Below are 17,163 nucleotides of genomic sequence, written 5' to 3'. Positions count from 1 at the left end.
GTTTGAACTAATTTAATGTCCTATTTTTGCAGTATGTGGAAATTAATTAATCAATTTAGCCACAGAAATGGAATTTCACATAACTTGTGCTATCCTAGGCACTTTACCATTGGGAGTTGGGTCATCTAGACCCACTAGACAGTGCTCTGAACCTTTTTTCTTCAATGATTTGTGAACCTCACTGGTGTCCATGATTACATGGAATCTGTCCACCTTTGTCATGGTAGGGAGAACACGCCAATGTAAGGGTGGGGTCATCTACAATAGCACAAGGGTTAAAAGAAAGTATGAACAGTATAGTTGCACATTAGGAACATCGCCCTTTAATGTTTGCAGTATCTGGACCAACAAAGCTCTTAAAGTTATGGTGAAACTAAAGTTAGACACAGAACATCCTTAACTTCTTGTCAGAGTATAAAATGCACTTGAAGGACCAAGCCATGTCCTGGACAAAGATGGCTTTCTGATTTGTTCATTTCCACATTAATTTACCTCATTTAAACTTCACTGTGGGGAGAACAAGCTTAAACTTCTCTTTGGAAAAGAAAAAAATCTGTCATCTAATGTGAAAGTTTAGCTTAGATCATGTGAGTGGATTAAATTAAACATAAGAATCTAGTAGGCCAACCTACTTGGTGACACTTAACCCTTCAGCTTGTGTTTCCATAGAAAATGAGAACAGGAAGGCAGGAGTTGAGTTTGTTTTTATTTTCGTACAACAGTTCCAGTCAAATAGACACTTGTTGTGAGATGCCAGAGGGTATTGCTCTTTGCCTGCATGGACCCCTGCTGAGTGATGATCCTCCTCGACTTGCATGTTAATTCACAGCTTTTTTTTTGTCATTTTTTTAAATACAAAAAGCAATGATCAAAGGGGGAGTGGGATCAGGAGAGGAAAGAGCACAAGCATGAGCGGCAGGAGCAACCTTAGCACTAGAAACACTTGTGAAACAGCCGACGCCTCATCCAACTTTGTGCTACTTTGAGTGTAGAATGCGCGCCAAAAAAAAAAACAAAAAAACGCCATCTTCAAATATGAAACGGGTGGAAGTAAAAGGCAGATGCATAGAAACATGCTTCCCAACAGGATAACACTAATTTCTTTTGGGTTTTCTTTTTTTTTTGTTTTTTTAAAGCTGCATGAAACAAGCTACATGTCAGATGATAGCAAAGGGGCTGGGGGGGGGGGGGGGGGGTGCACATGAATATGAACAGCGCAGATACACTTCAAGCAGGAGAATTGGAAAAACCTTCACAGAGTGGATCTCTCGTCTCAAAAAGGTGAGCACAGAAAAACAAAATACTGGCTGAACGAAAAATAAATCCATCTTTGGATACGTAAAAAACCCTGTACACCCCCCTCCCCCCATCCGCAGCCTTCAGTTTTCTGAGGTGCCCTCTTCCGAGTTGGGATCTTTGGTCTCTTTGTTCTTTCGCACCTCTTCCAACTTCTTGTCCTGTAAGGAGAAGAGGTTTTGAGTGACCCAGCAGGAGGGTGAGGAAGGGGGGGGGGGGGGTGAAGTCACCCACCTTCTCCTTGAACTTCTCGTTCATGGCTGCCATGATGGCGGTGCGGTTCTCCTTGTTGGCCTCCATCTTCTGGTTGAGCTTCTCCTCAGCCATCTTGCTGAAGTTGTTGTTCTCCTCCATTGCTTTCTGTAGCACCTCCTTTTCGTGCTCTCGCTTCTCAGCTAGGTGCTTCAGAACCTCGGCTTCATGGTTCTGAGAAAGAACAGTTTTAGGGGTTGCCCCGTCGACAGCTTAGGACTCGAAGGTGCTCATTTCTTACCTTGCGTCTCTCCTCTGCGGCATCCAGCTTTCTCTGAATCTCCTCCAGGGAGACGTCCTTCTTTTTGGGAGGAGACAGGGGGAAGTCTCCTTTAGCATCGGGGGCGGGAGCACCTAGGATGACCTCGAACGCCTGGCCGGAGGCCCGCTTGTCGAGCTCCTTGACCTGGATGTCTGGACAGGAGGCATACCATTGAAAATCTCAATGCCCTTTTCAGGAGCTGTTCCATTAGAAAAGGAGAAAGTGTTCACCTTCAGCGGCTGCCATGTTCAGCTGTGCTGCAGATCTGTTCACCTGTGCGACAAACGTTCAACTCGGACGCAGATAGACGGCGCTCTCTAGCGGGCAGGTCCACAAAAAACAAACAATGACGACACCCAGCGGCGATATTAGTCACTGCAGGCAACCACCGCCCAATCAATCTGAGAAAAAAAAAAACAGAGGCTCTTTGAGTGGCACGCACGTGTACGCACGCGCCACTTAATAGGACAACAGGGACATTCAGGATCAATGTGCAAACAAGCCGCGCCGGACACTAGAGGGCGGGGCATCAGAGCGAAGGCGTTTACTGGTGATGAAGCTGCAGAAACAAAGAGACGTGATGTGGCGGGCAGCGCGGGGGGGCAGGTGCAGACGAGACAGTGGACGGGAGCGTCTGCAGGTCCAGCCACCTGTGGCGGGGGGGGGGGGGGGGGGGGCAGGGCTGCGATCAATTATGAAATTAGGGGAAACATGTCAACAGACTCTCGGCTTTATGCCCCACAATGCACTAGAAGGCCCCTCCCTGTTTATCCCATCAACCAAACATTTCCATGTTGTCCCGAAAGCCCAAAAGAAAAGACTCGGTAAAGAGCCAACTATTCACAGAGCAATTAGTCATTAGCTCGGTTTAATCAAGCCGGGACCAAACAAAAGGCGCTTGTTGTTGTGAAAGAAGGCGGCAGCAGACAAAGAGCTGACGATGATGACGAGGCTCCAGACCTACACACAAACTGTACTGATCCCGCCTCGACAGGATGACAAAAAAAAAAAATAAAAAAAATATAACACAATACAGCAGCGCTTCAAACCGAAGAGCACGCGCGCAGATCCTCCCCCATTCGTTGGTGCCAATAACTGTGCCTGTGTCCCGGCACACAAAAGGCTAACAGCCCGCCAACCGCAAAGACAAGCGCGAGCTCAAAAAACGGCAACAGCTGTGTGTGTGCAGACGAATGAAGCCCAGTGATAGATCCACATGAAATCAAAACACACAAATGTTAAGTTTACCGTCCAAGACAAATGTGCCAAAAGAACGACGTTAATATACCAAACAAAACAGCTAAAATTAATATTTTAAATCTGGTTTTAAGCCGGCAGGCGTCGTTCGGACGCTGAAGAAGATGCTGCTGTCACACCCACCTTCGCCTTCCCGAGGACGCCGAGCTCCTGTCACCGACTTCTCCACGAGCCCTGTGCGCGAGCTTGGCAGCCGCCTGAATAAAAGGACCGCGGAGGGCAGCGTCACGGCACCAGCAGCCAATCGTGTGCTGTCTTAAAATTACCAAGGACTTTTGGGTAGCGTAGTTAAATTGAGTTCTAAAGACCCACTTGTGTGTGTTTTGGATATTTTCTTCTAGCTTTTTTCTGACAATGAAGAAGATGCACAGATACATTTCAGCTTCAAATTGCATTTCTGATTATTTCTTTATTTAAATCATTGTAAATCAGGAGCAGACAAAAAATGCTGCTGGAATGTGGAAAAAGCTTGTAGTTGATACTTGGAAGCTACAATCAATGCGCCACTTGCTCCCAGTTTGCTCTATTCTGATGCATCCACTTGCAGACAAATGGGTTCATCTTCAGTTGAGTTGTCTGAGCTGGCATCCCGCTTAGTACTGGCTGGATAGCTATTCCTTGCCATTTTTATTGCATCTGTAATGTTAGGGTGAGATTGACAGCACTTCAAAATTCTAGATCTTGTCTTTGCAGGCTTAACAATATCTGTGTGTTGTGCATGAGTCAAAGAATATGCATTCCACCTTACATAAAATAAAAGGAAAAAGTTCTATTCCAACTTTGAAATGGATGACAGAAGGAATATTCAGTTGGATTCTGGACACCAAGAAATATCAGAAGTTATTAAAAAAAAACTGATGGGGAGCTTGGGCACAAGATCCACAACTGAACTAAAGTCCCTTTTACAAATGTTTCTGCTTGTTTCTTTCAGTAATTGCAGCATCTCCTTACTATTAATAAATAAAAATGATCATCCACGCCACGATTCCCTCCATTGTGGGAAATAAAAAAACGCTGTAGGTTGTCGAAATGTAAAGCACAACAATTCAACAGAAACAATTCTAGAATTTCATTTGAAGTTTCAAACAATAATGTTGTGGTAAAAAGAGACAATTAAATACAGATAAAAACAAATAAAACAAATAAAAAGGGATAATTTGACAAGATGCAGGTTGTGTAATTGCATGAAACCAGTAAGCATCTGTACCGGGCCCAACTCTGACTGTGACCTCTGACTCCCACTAAAGGAAGTGGGACGAAAAGGAGGTGTCACCATGAAAAATGGTTTCTTAAACGTGGTTGCTTTCTATCACAAAGGAATACGAAGGATTGTAACTGTGCATGGAGCAGAGGTTTTACTAACAAATCTGCTGGGAGCAGAGAGCTGGAGTCCACTGTTGCTGATCTGTATCATCAGCAAACACAACGCCTCAGTACTTTAAGTCAAATTAGCAAAAAGCAGTCACCCGTGGGTTCGCCTGCACTGCATTATTTTTTTTTAAAAAGGAGCCAGATAATGTCAATTTATAGCATGTGGAAACTGATGTTTTGTGAGTTGTATTTAAATGTGGCAGAGCTCTTCTTCAAACGGCCTTACCCAGACTACAGTCACTGAATTGATATTATTTTTAGCTGATTTTGATGAACAGAGGAGTAGATCGGTGCTTGTTGTGCCACAGTGCTGCTGATCTGACAGTATTTGTAACCGTGGGGCTTACAGCTGGATCTATTTTTATTACTGCAGCGAGCTGATGTCATTTCATGTTGATTTGGCTCAGAGATTAGTGCTGAAGCCACGTTTAGTGCAGAGTTTCAGCGAAGCAAGCGCATGTCGCCTCCAACATCTAGAGTGATATGATGGCAACATACAGCCTGAGGGTGGAGTGGGGGTTCGGTAAGCAGCTTAATGAAAAGAAAACAACAAGAAAACAACTTTCCTTTTCCCTTGCTTTTAATGGTTAGTTTTTTTATATAAAAAACACAAAGGAAGAAAGTCAATCAAATTAATGCTACCATCAAAGTTTGGCGAAGTTCTCTTCAGGCTGGCATGGATGGCTACAAGCTTCACCAAAGCCAACATTTCTATAGATCTGAATAACATCATTGGCAGGAACATTTCTGCTAGCCTTAGTCATGCAACCTGACAACCCAGAGACGAGACAGAGCAGCAGTTTACAACTCTCCTCTGAGCTTCATTGTGCAAACCCCATCCTGGGAAAGTCAAGCAGTTTCTAGCTTAAGCATCTGTGCTGAAAGGCAAGGGAAAGGATTGAACCACAGAAACCTAAAAGTGACAGATACTAGTACTCCCAATAACAACAAGCAGAATTATGATGTAACTAAATTTGGCTTTTTAAACTTCTTCTTTCACTTTCGGCTTCTCCCATCAGGGGTCGCCACAGCGAAACAACCCTCCCTCGAGGATGAGTCGCATGGTTAACTTGCCAATGTTTTTACGCCGGATGCCCTTCCTGACGCAACCCTCTCAATCCAACCGGGCTTGGGACCGGCACAGAAGCAGAGAAGGGAATAGGGAGCAGCCCGGATTGGAACCCTGGTTTCACGGACGGAAGGTGCCACAGACCAGCACGAGCTAAACCGGCACATAAGATCTATTTCGTCAAAATCTCTCTTAGTCAATTCATGATAACAAACTTAGTCTACTAGCCTTAACAGAAACTTGGCTCCAACAGGATGACTCTGTTGGACTGAATGAAACTGAAACTACACTAGTTAGAGTCTCTAATGACTTTTTGTTGGCCTCAGAAAAGGGACTACTCTCTATTCTGGTCCTATTAGACGTCAGTGCAGCCTTTGACACTATCGACCACACTATCTTACTCCAAAGATTAGAGCATGACATAAGGATCAGAGGATCTGCCCTCCAGTGGTTTGAATCCTATTTATCCACTAGGCACCAGTTCGTTAATGTAAATGGACAGTCCTCTCATTGCAATCAAATTTGCTAAGGAGTCCCACAGGGCTCACTTCTAGGACCCATCCTGTTTATGCTTTACATGCTGCCCTTAAGAAACAAACATAATCAGGAAACACAGCATTCATTTTCAATGTTATACAGATGACACGCAGTTGTATTTATCCATTAAACCAAGCCATCGCTGATTGGAGGATGGCGTTTGATTTTTGTTTGAGTTTTTTGAAATGCGACTTCAATGACCACGCACTTATAAAAGTTTTATGAATAGTACGGAGCATATCCAGTATTGCTTCATGCCAAATAACGTTCAGTTGAAATTATGGAAAAACATCATCAATCAGCAATGTCCGATAGTGCCTACTTTTTCCAAAATGGCTCATTTTTATTTTGTTTGTTTTTCTTTTAATCATCTCTCAGTTTTTGGAATTTTGTTTGGATTCCTAATATGTTATGTTGATTTTTCATTTCTTTATTCTGCTTTTTTAAATTTTCTTTGTGATCTTTAATTTGTTTTAGTCTTGAGTGATTTGGTGGTGTGATTTGCACTGCAGGGCCACTGTATTTTACTGAGAAAGGAAGTAAGAACCTTCAAAAATCAATTTAATTAAATGAAAACCACTTATATATTTGTAAAGCATCATGATGATTATACTGTGATGGAGTGTCCAGTGTGTGCCCTGCCTCTGTGAGAGCTGGCCTAGGTGACTCCTGTGACCCTCCTCAGGATGAAACGGATGTAAATGATGGATGGATGAAGATATTCTTTTAAGAGGATTACATTTTTGCTCCGGATCTGGCAGCTTTGACAAACCTGTTAGCAAAACCACCACAGCAGACCACACTTCCATTCCAGAGTCCAAGATGCCGTGACATAACTCCATATTATGAAGAGTCCAGCTATTGAGAGATGTCAAAGCGAGATGTCAAAGAATCTAGCCATGTTTGAAGTGTGCAGTCAGCTGTTTTGTCTATGATGAGAGGCAGATGGAGTTCACGTTTTGCCAGCATTGGGTCTTGTGGATCTGTGGCGCTTCACCGGACAGAGATGATGATAAGAGTCAGCGGCAAAGAGCCACAGGCACTCTGCCTGGGAGCTCACTGGCCAAATTCAGCAGATGTGTGTGCAGGAAGAGGATTAGGTCTTTGGGTTCGGGAGACAAGATTTAGACTTTGTATGTGTTGCTGGTAATATTTGTTTACATTCAGCCTCATGCCGAGGTTTAAATCTGTATTTAGGTCATTGTTTCAAAAGACTGAGCTTGAAATGAGCGTTTTCAGATTAACTTTCCTGGATTCACTTCTCCAAAAACAGCAGGGATAAGTCCTAAACTGGATTGATCCTAAAGCTATAACTTTCAGGGAATTTCAACATTCCAGAATGTTGAGACGCAGTTATGAGATCAGGAAGTAACATTAATCTATGCAGCTAATACTGGGCAGCTGCTGGTATCATGTCAGCAGCGGATCCACAGGAAGCACACGTCCTGAGTGGGAGCCTCCTTTCTGAAGTGCTCAGCCATGCTGGCATGTGTTGTGGCTGGTGCTGGAAGCCTGACCCATTTTCAGTCCATACAAGCACGACGCGGGCCACCACTCCTCTTCCCCCATGTCTGATATGCAGAGAGGCGGCGGATTGAAGGAGAACTCAAATCATAGAACGAAAACCTGATTATTTTTAGGTTGCCACACAACAGGATTGCTTGTTTTATGCGACGACGCAAAATGCATTTTAGTGTATTTTCTGCAAAAAGAAACACAACATGCCTTAGGTTTGAATGGCACCAAAGCCGAAGAAGCAGCCATGTTTATTGTACTGACAATTTTTACGTAACTTTGGGTTACATAATGCTCTATTCGGCTGCTCATGGGAAGCTGCAGGCTGTCTGGTGGTGGTTTGAGCGTCCCTGCCCCCACCCCAGTTATCTCTGCATGTGTGTCCACTAACTTCTATGTATGTGTCTTAGTAATGGGTGCACGTGCTGTAACGATGGGATGTGTTTGTTCTAATTGACCACATCAGTCATCAATCATTCACATTAAGTTGACTTTATGCAACATATTTATATTCTTTTGAGAAATCGTGTTATACCAAAACAATATGAATTTAAGGATGTCTCAGATTAGTATGTACCTACAATGTTTTAGTTCTTCAAGAGAGAGACATCCAATCAGAATGTTTTACCATCACCTTTCACCTCAAATCATTCAACACCTGGCCGTCTTCTTTTGGCGCTAATTCTTTTCTGTCAGCACTTTGAAGCGGTTCAGTCCTGCTTCTTGTTTGGTTGCAATGCTCAAAATGAGAATGTTCCAAGTAGAGAAAAGCAGGATAGGAAGAGCATCTCTTTGTGGACCGGTCAACTGTATCATGAATAAGGAGACTACATTCCTATACAGACAGGTAAAATACACAAGTGCAGTTTCATGGGGATTTGTTTATGTGTATAAAACACTTGTGCATCAAGTTTAAACATTTCAACCAATCAATGCACATTTTACTTGATACAGAATTTTTGTTCATTGATCACAACTTTGGCCAATCACTTTCATTTAAAACAGGTCAAACTGTCCCCAAAAATCAAGAATAGAGGCTCTGACATAAACGCCATCAGTCTAATCAATCAAACATCTTGCTACATTGCAATTTTTGCTGATGATAAAGTCTTCCAGTGACTGAAAGAAAAATTCAATTTGCATTCAGAAAAAACTAAGTTTGGTTTGCACCAAAGTTTAGTTAAAATTTGAGGGTAAGTCTAAGATGAGTCTCTTCAGGTTGAGTGTTGGGTTCTAGTTCAAGTTTTTTTTTAAATAATAAATCTTAAAACTTAAATACTTGCTAATACTTACATTTATAATAACAGAAGTGACCATTAAGAACTTAGTTTTGAGAATCAAAAAACTATTTTCTAAAAAAATTAAACAAATTTTCCCTTTGTTTTGCAGATTTTCTTTCAGTGTTTTTAATTTTGAAAAATATTTAAAATCTTGTTGTTGTTTTTTTAAGTTGGACTCTATCAGATGTTGCAAAGTTGCTGGCGAACGAAAGAAGCCAAATTTACCAGACAAGTTTGTGGTAGAAAACCTAAACACTTGTAACTGAATTTAAACGTGACAAATCTACAAAATAAAAACATGTCAAACCACAGTACAGAGGAGCGAACAATGAGTAACTACTGGAAGCAGAAACAGCTGTGGATGAGTGAAAACTCAAACCTGGTGTGAAGCAAGTGGGACAAGAAACAGAAAAATGTGGACTGAATTAAAAAAAACAAAGGGCATACATATTTTTCCAAAATATACCCTTAAAAATGAAAAAAACAGTCTTTTTTTAATATGTGTACATAACATTTGGTCTTGTAGGCCAATTTTTAATGCAGATGAAGTTTGTAATCCCAATTTGTTTGCCACAGTAATTCTGCTGCAAGAAAGACCACGGAGGTGTGAAATGACCATTCACAGGTCTGTAACTTTTCTACTGTTTTACTTTTTTATCAGCCAAAATCAGACTGTAAGGTCCCTCAAATTTCAGTTGCCTATTTTCAATCCTAATAGGTTATTAAAGATCCACTTAGATGAAAATGGTCTTTTTGGAGTTTTTTTTTTTCACATGTTCTTGTGTCATTTTTCTCATGACGGATGATTTATATGGAGAAGATTTGGATTTTCTGAATATATCTGTATTCAAATCATGATTTAAGAACAGACAAAAAAAAATGCTGCTGGAAAAAGTTAGTATTTGTGACGTAGGAGCCAGAACTGCAAGCCACAAGCTCCCTGCTCTGCTCCATTCTGATCCATCCACTTGTAAACGACTAGATCCATGTACATTTTTGTTTTCTTCATCAAAGCTGGCCTCTGGATTACGTTAGTATGGCATGCCATTTTTGTTGCACCTGTAATGTTAGGTTGGGGGGTGTGAGGGGCTTTAAGCTAGTGAGAGAGCATGTAAACAAAGAGATTATGGGAAGTAGGGGCAGCTTACTCCGCGCTTACATTCTGGTGCTCTGCAGAATCTATGTCCTAAATTTGACAGTTTTTTTTGTTTGTTTTTTTATTTTGGCTAAAACAGCACAATCATAATTAAAATACCACTGGGTACACTTCAAAAATGATTTAAAAGATGATTGGAGTGAGACTTTGAAAAGCAAAAGATTTTTTTTGAAAGATAGACCACAAAAATGATTTAACAAAAGAAAACTAATTCAAATTAAAAAAAAATTGTGAATTTTCACAAACAAAGAGGTCACTACTGATTTTTGTGTGTAGCTGCTATTTAGGACTTCTTTTGTAATGAATAGATTTCCTCATGTTATGTTTCAAGGTGAGGGGTTTTGCTGCCTTTTTGTTCCTTGTTGTAACTCACATACCTCTCATATCTTGCAGAGAAACCACTTTTGTTGAACATCTTTTTCATGAAACCCAAACCACCACCAGATCAGGGATCCTTTATGCATTTCCATCCTCAAAAACCCCTCATTTATCGTGTTGCTAATACTTTCTCCGACTAAAACTGGTTTCCCCATATCCTTGGAAGGAAAGACATGCGCAGGAGTTTCCTGGATGGGTGGGGCTGCCTGTTGCTGTGGGCGGGGCAGAAGAATGGAGAACAGTTTGATATATCATGTCAATCGTTTTGATACACATCATGGATACATTGTCCATCCCTACCAGAGTCTTTAATAAAGTGGAGAGTGACATGACCAATTATTTCACAGAACAATAATTTTTTCTGAAAAGCTTCTGTTTGTTTCAAAGGGTTTGTAGATATTAACTGTGAAAACACTATCAGTAGAAGGCTAAAAAAGTGTGAATATTTCTGAAAAATTAATTCTTTACCTTTTTTTTTTTTTACATGAGGTAGAAAGTACTTTGACATTATGTTTCACTTACAATAAATATTTCATTTTGCTGTTCCCTTGTGGAGTAGCATGGGGGGGGTTGACGGTCCCCAGCCCAGCCTGTGGTGAAGGAGAACCCTGCTTATTTGGGAGGGTTCACTTTCAGGGGGGCAAAAGCTGTTAAAGGGGGCGGGGTCATGGGCGAGCACGGTGCGGTCGGTGAGGAGCGGCTGAGTGTTGCAGAATGGGCAGAGTTGAGTCAGGGCTTAGTGCTGTTACTCGGAGGTCTCCTCTGGGAGCGTGATGTCACCCCCCAGGACAGAGAAAGGAGGCAAACAAAAGGAGGAAAGGAGCAGGAGGGAGGTGCAGTCTCCAGAGGCGCAACAAAGATCTGTCATGTTTTGCTGCTGAAAGCTGTAGGAAAATGTTGGTTGGGATCACATGAGAACTGCAGTTATGGTTGATCTTACAACCAGATTAATATCATTTACCAGCTCCTGAAATAGTGACTTACTTCACCTGGACTGGTTGAGCTCTGGAAAATGCCAAGCACTGCTGGTTTAGCACGGATCTGTGTTGGGGATAAAAATAATCATAATCCTCATTTGGGTGATTAGGTTCATTCCAACATTATCTTACAAACCTCCCTGACAATGGCGTGCAAACTTACCTCTTTTTAAAAGGGTTAACTTGTACCTTCAGGATTCAGAGGTGACAATTGACTAGAGATTATTCATGAATTTCACATTAACACAAAGTGCTGTTCACCTTAAAAACAAGCACAATAATTTAAAAATAGACTCCCTCACCTCAGTCTTCCCCGGACTCTAACACAACTCTCACCCCCTTCTCACACCTCCTACCACCTCAACCGATAATCATTGGAAAACGGAATAAAAGAGATCTTATTGTAACTGCACTGGTGAGAGATGTAAGGAAGACAAACTCAAACATCCCTGGAACATTTGTAATGGAGTAAAAATGATAAATTGTCATTGGAACAGTCACAAGAACAGCTAGAGGGCTGGTTCCAACTGCAGCAGGTTTTATTAGCACATCTAAAAGTCCACAAAGCTAAACCAGGGTCAGGCAGGCGGGGGTCAGAATAAACAGGAGTAGTCAGGATCCAGGTAAGATTCAGGGCAGGAGACAGCCAAATAAAAGTCAGGGACAAAACAGGGTCAGGTAATCAGAAGATCAGGTCCCGATATAACACTTGGTAATGCAGGCAGAGTGGCACAAACAATACTTCCCACTGAATGAGGCTCAGTACAGTGCTTAGGTATGCTGTGAGGGATTTCAAATGTAAGTCAGATGTTTGGCATCCAGAAAGTGTGGTTGCTGGGAGATGACTCAGGCATCGATGGAAGTTGCTGATCAGGGAGGGGTCAAGGAGGTCGTCACCGGCCACCCAGTAGCGTTCTTCTGGGCCGTACCCCTCCCAATCGACCAGATATTGAAGCCTACCCCCCTGGTGCTGGGAATTTGGGATCTCCCTGACAAGATAGGACAGTGGGCAACTTAGGAGAAGGGATCAATCGGCATGACTTTGAAAAGCGATCAGTAACAAAAGAATGGCGTTGTTACCTCTCGAACGGGGTAGATCGTCGATGAAGTCCATCACAATGTGTGACCGGGGGCGCCTGGTCACACATTGTCGAGGAGACTTAGCCATTTGGCAGGATGCACATCGGGTCACGTACAGGGCCGCCAGAGTTTGCAGTTAGAGATTGTGTGCTGGCCATACCAAGTGTGGACTGAACCCAGAATTGACTGACAAAAGTGTGTGAGTCTTCATGAGTCAAACGCTATAATTGACATTTCATACATTGTATGTCTGTTCCTTCTAAAGGCCTGTTAAATGTAATGAGCCAACAGGAGCTGACATGGAAATAACTCATTGACGGCGCACAAAAGGTCAGGGAGATGTAGGGGAGCGGGGGGAGTGACACTTGGGCACTGGAGGAGTGGAGCTTTGTGTGGCTTTATTCAGGGCAGACACACCAGACGGCATAGCAGCCTGTGATGCTGCTGCACATCAGCTCTATGGATTTGGTCTGGCCAAAGCTCGTTTCATCTTATCCACAGAGTGATGCCAAGCGGAGCTGTCTGACAGGGAGCTTACTGAGGCCGAGGAGCAGTACTCTCCTGCTGGGTGCGTGTGAGCGTGCACGATGCCAGGCTCTCTCTGCCAGTCTCCGCCCCGTCACTGTCGGGGTGATGTCATGCCGGCTCAGTGTGATCTATCGGCAAACAAAGGATGGAGTCTTTGCTGAGCTGCAGGAATCAAGTCAAGGGAGGAAACATTCAAAGAAACCTATCAGACAGATAAAAATAGCTGACCTCATTTTCAGCACATCAGCTTTGCTCAATTTAATTCCCCTGATTTCCTGCTGTGGTTCACCTCCACCTCCCCATGCCAAAAAAAAGGTCAGATCAATCTGATTAAACACCATCAAATACATATTTTCAGTTATGACAGATAAGAAGTCAGGGTCCCACAGGGATGCGATCATGGAGGACATAAATCCATGAAATTGGAGACTTGTGAACAAAAACCTATACAATATTGTAAAATAAACTGAAAATCCACATCCTGACACAACAACTCCTCCTACATCTCATTTGCTGTCAGTGACACATCGCACCACACCAGGACCAGATCACCTGCTGGCTTAATCTGACAGCCTCTCCAGGGAACATCTCCTCCAGGGACACCCCACCTGTCGTATCAGGATGTTCTTCAGGTTAAAGAACTGTAGAAAAAAATCTTCTTCACAAAAGAAACATTTAAACTTTTAGAATTGAATAAATCACCATTTAAAAGAGTAAAAAAGACAGCAAACATTTTCTCTACTAAAATCCACAAACATTCTTTGTTTATGTTATCCTCCACAATGCAGGTTTGATCTTTAATTATAGTTTTATTATTATATTATTTCATTATTATACTCAGATTTTTCCTGGAATCACTTCATTTTTACGTGTAGATCAAAAACATGCAGGATTTTATTAGTCCTATTTTTCAGTGTCAGGAAAACTAAATGGAAATGCTGTAAAATGTTTCGGAGGGTTTTCAGATTGTGTCCTGTCCCTCACTCAACAAACATCCCACAACATTTATAACTGAAGTGACTGTTCAAAACTTTATGCATTATTAAAGATGCATCTCTGGCCTTCGGGATCTCTCTGTAATTGTGTGCAGAGGACAGCATTTCTTGAGCAGGTATGGAAGATATAACTGAGACATTTCTGAAAATGGATCCAGGAATATTCCATCTTTAATAAGATGGAGGTGGAAGAACGTCTCCTTCCTGGCTGTGCCACTTTCTTATTCTCTCATGTCTTTTCTCTGCACGTTGACTTCCACGTGAAGGCGTCTTTTCCTCGCTGCCTTCCACGTCTGCATGGCCCCAGTGCCCGTCTGATCACCCGACCGCCCCCTTTCTTTGTCTCTCTGGCTATTTGTCTCTGCTTCCTCCACAGCAGCTTTGTCATCCTGTCTTTAGCCTGGATGCTGAGGGCAGAAGAGGCTGCTGTTCATTCACTTAGCTTCGATTGATAACAGAACATCCTCTCATCTGTCTGCCAGAGGAACCACATCTGAACCGACGCTTTCCTTAACTTAGGCCAGCAGCTAATGCTCAAGCAGCGCTGTTCAATTATGTAAGAAAACAAAGAGCTTTTGCTTTCTCTCTGCAGCATTAGAAAAACAGTTTTACTTAAATTACTTTATGTATAAAAGTCAGTCGAAGCTTTTTATAGATCATTTTGCCTCCTTTGACTGTAAACTGCAGGAACAAAATGGACAATAAAATCTCTTACAGATATTTTTACGACAAAATCTTTCAAACAGAATCACAAGATTGAAAATGAGAAGCAAAATGCCAAATGCCTCTTTTGTGATGAAGAGAAACTATTGTTTGGGATGTCAGTCCTGCACCTCCTCCTGACATAGAAGACCCCAAGAAAGGAACTGAAGTGTCACGGTTTTAGGAGAATTCTTCTGCACAAAGCAGCTTCACTAACATTGTGAAAAGCATGGCTTACAATTTGGCTGTCCCATATTTATCTTTACAGCAGCCCACCAAATACAAGTCCATATCATCAACACACCACCACCATGCTGGATAGGTGGTTTTGAGGAGTTTTTGTAAATAGCCCCTCTTTTGACCTTTTCTTCCAACAATCCAGAAATTTGCTTTAGTTTTTTTAATTTTAGATTTTCCCATTGATTTGAATACATTAGATACTACATCATTTCCTTGCAGATTAATATTTTAACAGTGTTTCCACCTAAGTACCTATTTCAGAATATTTGATATTTAGTTATAATAGTTTCAACCCCATTTATGAGAGGAGACATTACATTTTCTGTATCTATTGTGTTTCATTGCTCCATTGCTTATAAAAATTGCAGCTCATTTGCAGAAATCTTCTGAAACTTTATGGCTCCCTTGGAAATGTTGGAAATGTTCTGTTTTAAACCAAAAATCTAGATAAAGAAAGATGCAGGTAGACTGCGACTCTGTTTTAAATTATTAGGTATGTCCTGAAAATCAGCCAAACAAATGCAAAAACCAACATCAGTTGCTGCTCAAAGTGAACGTTTACTGAGAATTTTTCCACTTTGATTAAAGAATTTATCAGTTCAGTTACTCATTATAAAATGAGAAACATGTCTGATCTTTTTTTTTTATCTGATTTAAATGTCAGAGACCAAAAAGGACTTTTTTGGTCCTCTAAGGTCTCCAGGGACGCTTACATCTTTGAAAACTCCTCAGACGAATGTGCAGCAATATCTGCCTGCCTTTTGATTGGATGCTGGTGGTTTGTTTACTTGTGGAGATTTTGTAACACAGAGCTGAGTTCTCCTGAAAATGGATGAAGTGTTTGCTTTTGCATTAGCGCTCAGTGTGGACTTGAGATGCTTTTATGCAGGCACCGTATTCATGGCTGATGGCAACAATTCTTTGTGGTCTGAGTCCACCCAAACCTTTAAATACATCCCCGTTTTTCGCTTCGCCTTCAAGCAGCAGGACTGCATGTACCGAAAAAAGGTCCGAGTTTCTCAAGGCTACGTTACCGTAGCAACAAGGAGGCAGGGGGAGAAAAGCAGGGAATGATGTGCAGACAAAAGGATGATGTTTGTCTTAGGAACAATAAATAGATTATGCAGGTCTCCTTTATTTGGCACCCATTGGTGTTGTTTACGTTAAGGACCTGATTGCATAATGGGTAAAATAATGTCATGCTGAGCAGCAGAAGACCACTCTGTCTGACATACGTCGCCGCATGTCTCTGCTCTCATCTGAGGATGCTGGGTCATCATCAGATCCTCCTCAGCAGCGTGGGGGCTGCTATTAAAGCTAAATAAATAAATAATAGTAGCATTTTTGCTGAAGCCCTGGGTGTGTCCGTGTGACATTTCTGTGGTTTTGCAATGAAAAGAACTCACAGAGGGGAAGCCAGAAGCTGCAGAGAACACATCCAGGCTCTTCATTTATGAAGCACGTGGAGATCTTTGTGAAAATGTTGCAATACATCTATTTGTTCTTTGTATCATTTCATAACAAAGACATTGTGATGGTTGTTGTGGTGGTGGTGGGGTGATATTGTGGTGAATGTCTCCATCTGCTGCTCGCCCAGAGGAACTGTCCCATTATGTAACAGTAGCTGCCCTGTGTGCGAGTGTATGTGTTTGGGAAGGGATGATGCTTTGAAGACAAACACGATGATCCTTCTTCCAGCTTTTCTTCAGCTCAGTCGACGCAATCGTTTTATGCATTAGGCTGAAAACACCTAAGATGTCCTGCACTCCTCCAGGTTCTTCAGGGCGAAGCTTTTAATGCTCACAAAACTCTGACTTGCCGAAACCTTGAACGTTTTTTTCAGCTGATTTAACAAACTCTGGGATTGTTTTGTGAAATGGAATGGTAAGGAATGCTAACATCTCTCACCCACCTCTCCTCAGACTAGCAGACTTGATATCTGCCAGACCAGAAGGACCATCAGAGGAAGCCAAACTTGGACCAGAACTGCCCGTGTGACTCTGTCCTTAAAGCCTTTTCCTCCTGTCCGAAAGTTCTGTCTGAAATTCTGCAGAAGCTCCCAACACTGTCATCTGGAAAACACACTTCTCATTTCTGCTTTATGTCATCTTTGAAAGCTACAAACACTCAAAGTAACTTTAATATGGTACAAAGTACAATCTTTGTAAAAATAAAAATTTAAAAAAAAGGGAAGAAGTTTAAAGCTTTAAGCATGATAAATTGTCACAAATTCTGGGATTTCTCAGTGTCTCCAGCTGGGTGAGAGCT

The 17,163-nt window shown here is 42.0% G+C and overlaps 1 protein-coding gene and 1 long non-coding RNA gene across 4 annotated transcripts; one reads left to right on the top strand and one right to left on the bottom strand.

Annotated features, from left to right (window-relative positions):
• Positions 1-693: 693 nt before the first annotated feature.
• stmn1a (stathmin 1a) lies at positions 694-3,329 on the bottom strand. Of its 3 annotated transcripts, none has more exons than XM_023959996.2 (5): positions 3,191-3,329; positions 2,041-2,211; positions 1,790-1,962; positions 1,531-1,722; positions 694-1,457 (listed from the first exon to the last, which is right to left on the bottom strand). In XM_023959996.2, exons 2-5 carry the CDS (start codon positions 2,054-2,056, stop codon positions 1,380-1,382), a joined length of 459 nt encoding a protein of 152 aa, XP_023815764.1. In that variant the 5' UTR covers positions 2,057-2,211; positions 3,191-3,329; the 3' UTR covers positions 694-1,379. The 3 variants fall into 3 exon arrangements, with proteins under 3 accessions (XP_023815764.1, XP_078811455.1, XP_078811456.1); XM_078955329.1 differs by having other exon boundaries at positions 3,059-3,202; XM_078955330.1 differs by lacking the exon at positions 3,191-3,329 and adding an exon at positions 2,359-2,455.
• A 5,902-nt stretch (positions 3,330-9,231) lies between these two features.
• LOC144995547 (uncharacterized) lies at positions 9,232-10,705 on the top strand. Its single transcript, XR_013659106.1, has 2 exons — positions 9,232-9,464; positions 10,389-10,705. It is a non-coding gene; the product is annotated as an uncharacterized LOC144995547 (long non-coding RNA).
• The last annotated feature ends 6,458 nt before the right edge of the window (positions 10,706-17,163 follow it).

The sequence above is a fragment of the Oryzias latipes genome, chromosome 11 (assembly GCF_053564925.1).
Source record: "Oryzias latipes strain Hd-rR chromosome 11, Olatipes_Hd-rR_3.1".
In the NCBI taxonomy this organism is placed as follows: Eukaryota; Metazoa; Chordata; class Actinopteri; order Beloniformes; family Adrianichthyidae; genus Oryzias; species Oryzias latipes.
Note: the sequence above shows the minus strand (reverse complement) of the source record. Positions and strands in the feature narration are given on the sequence as shown.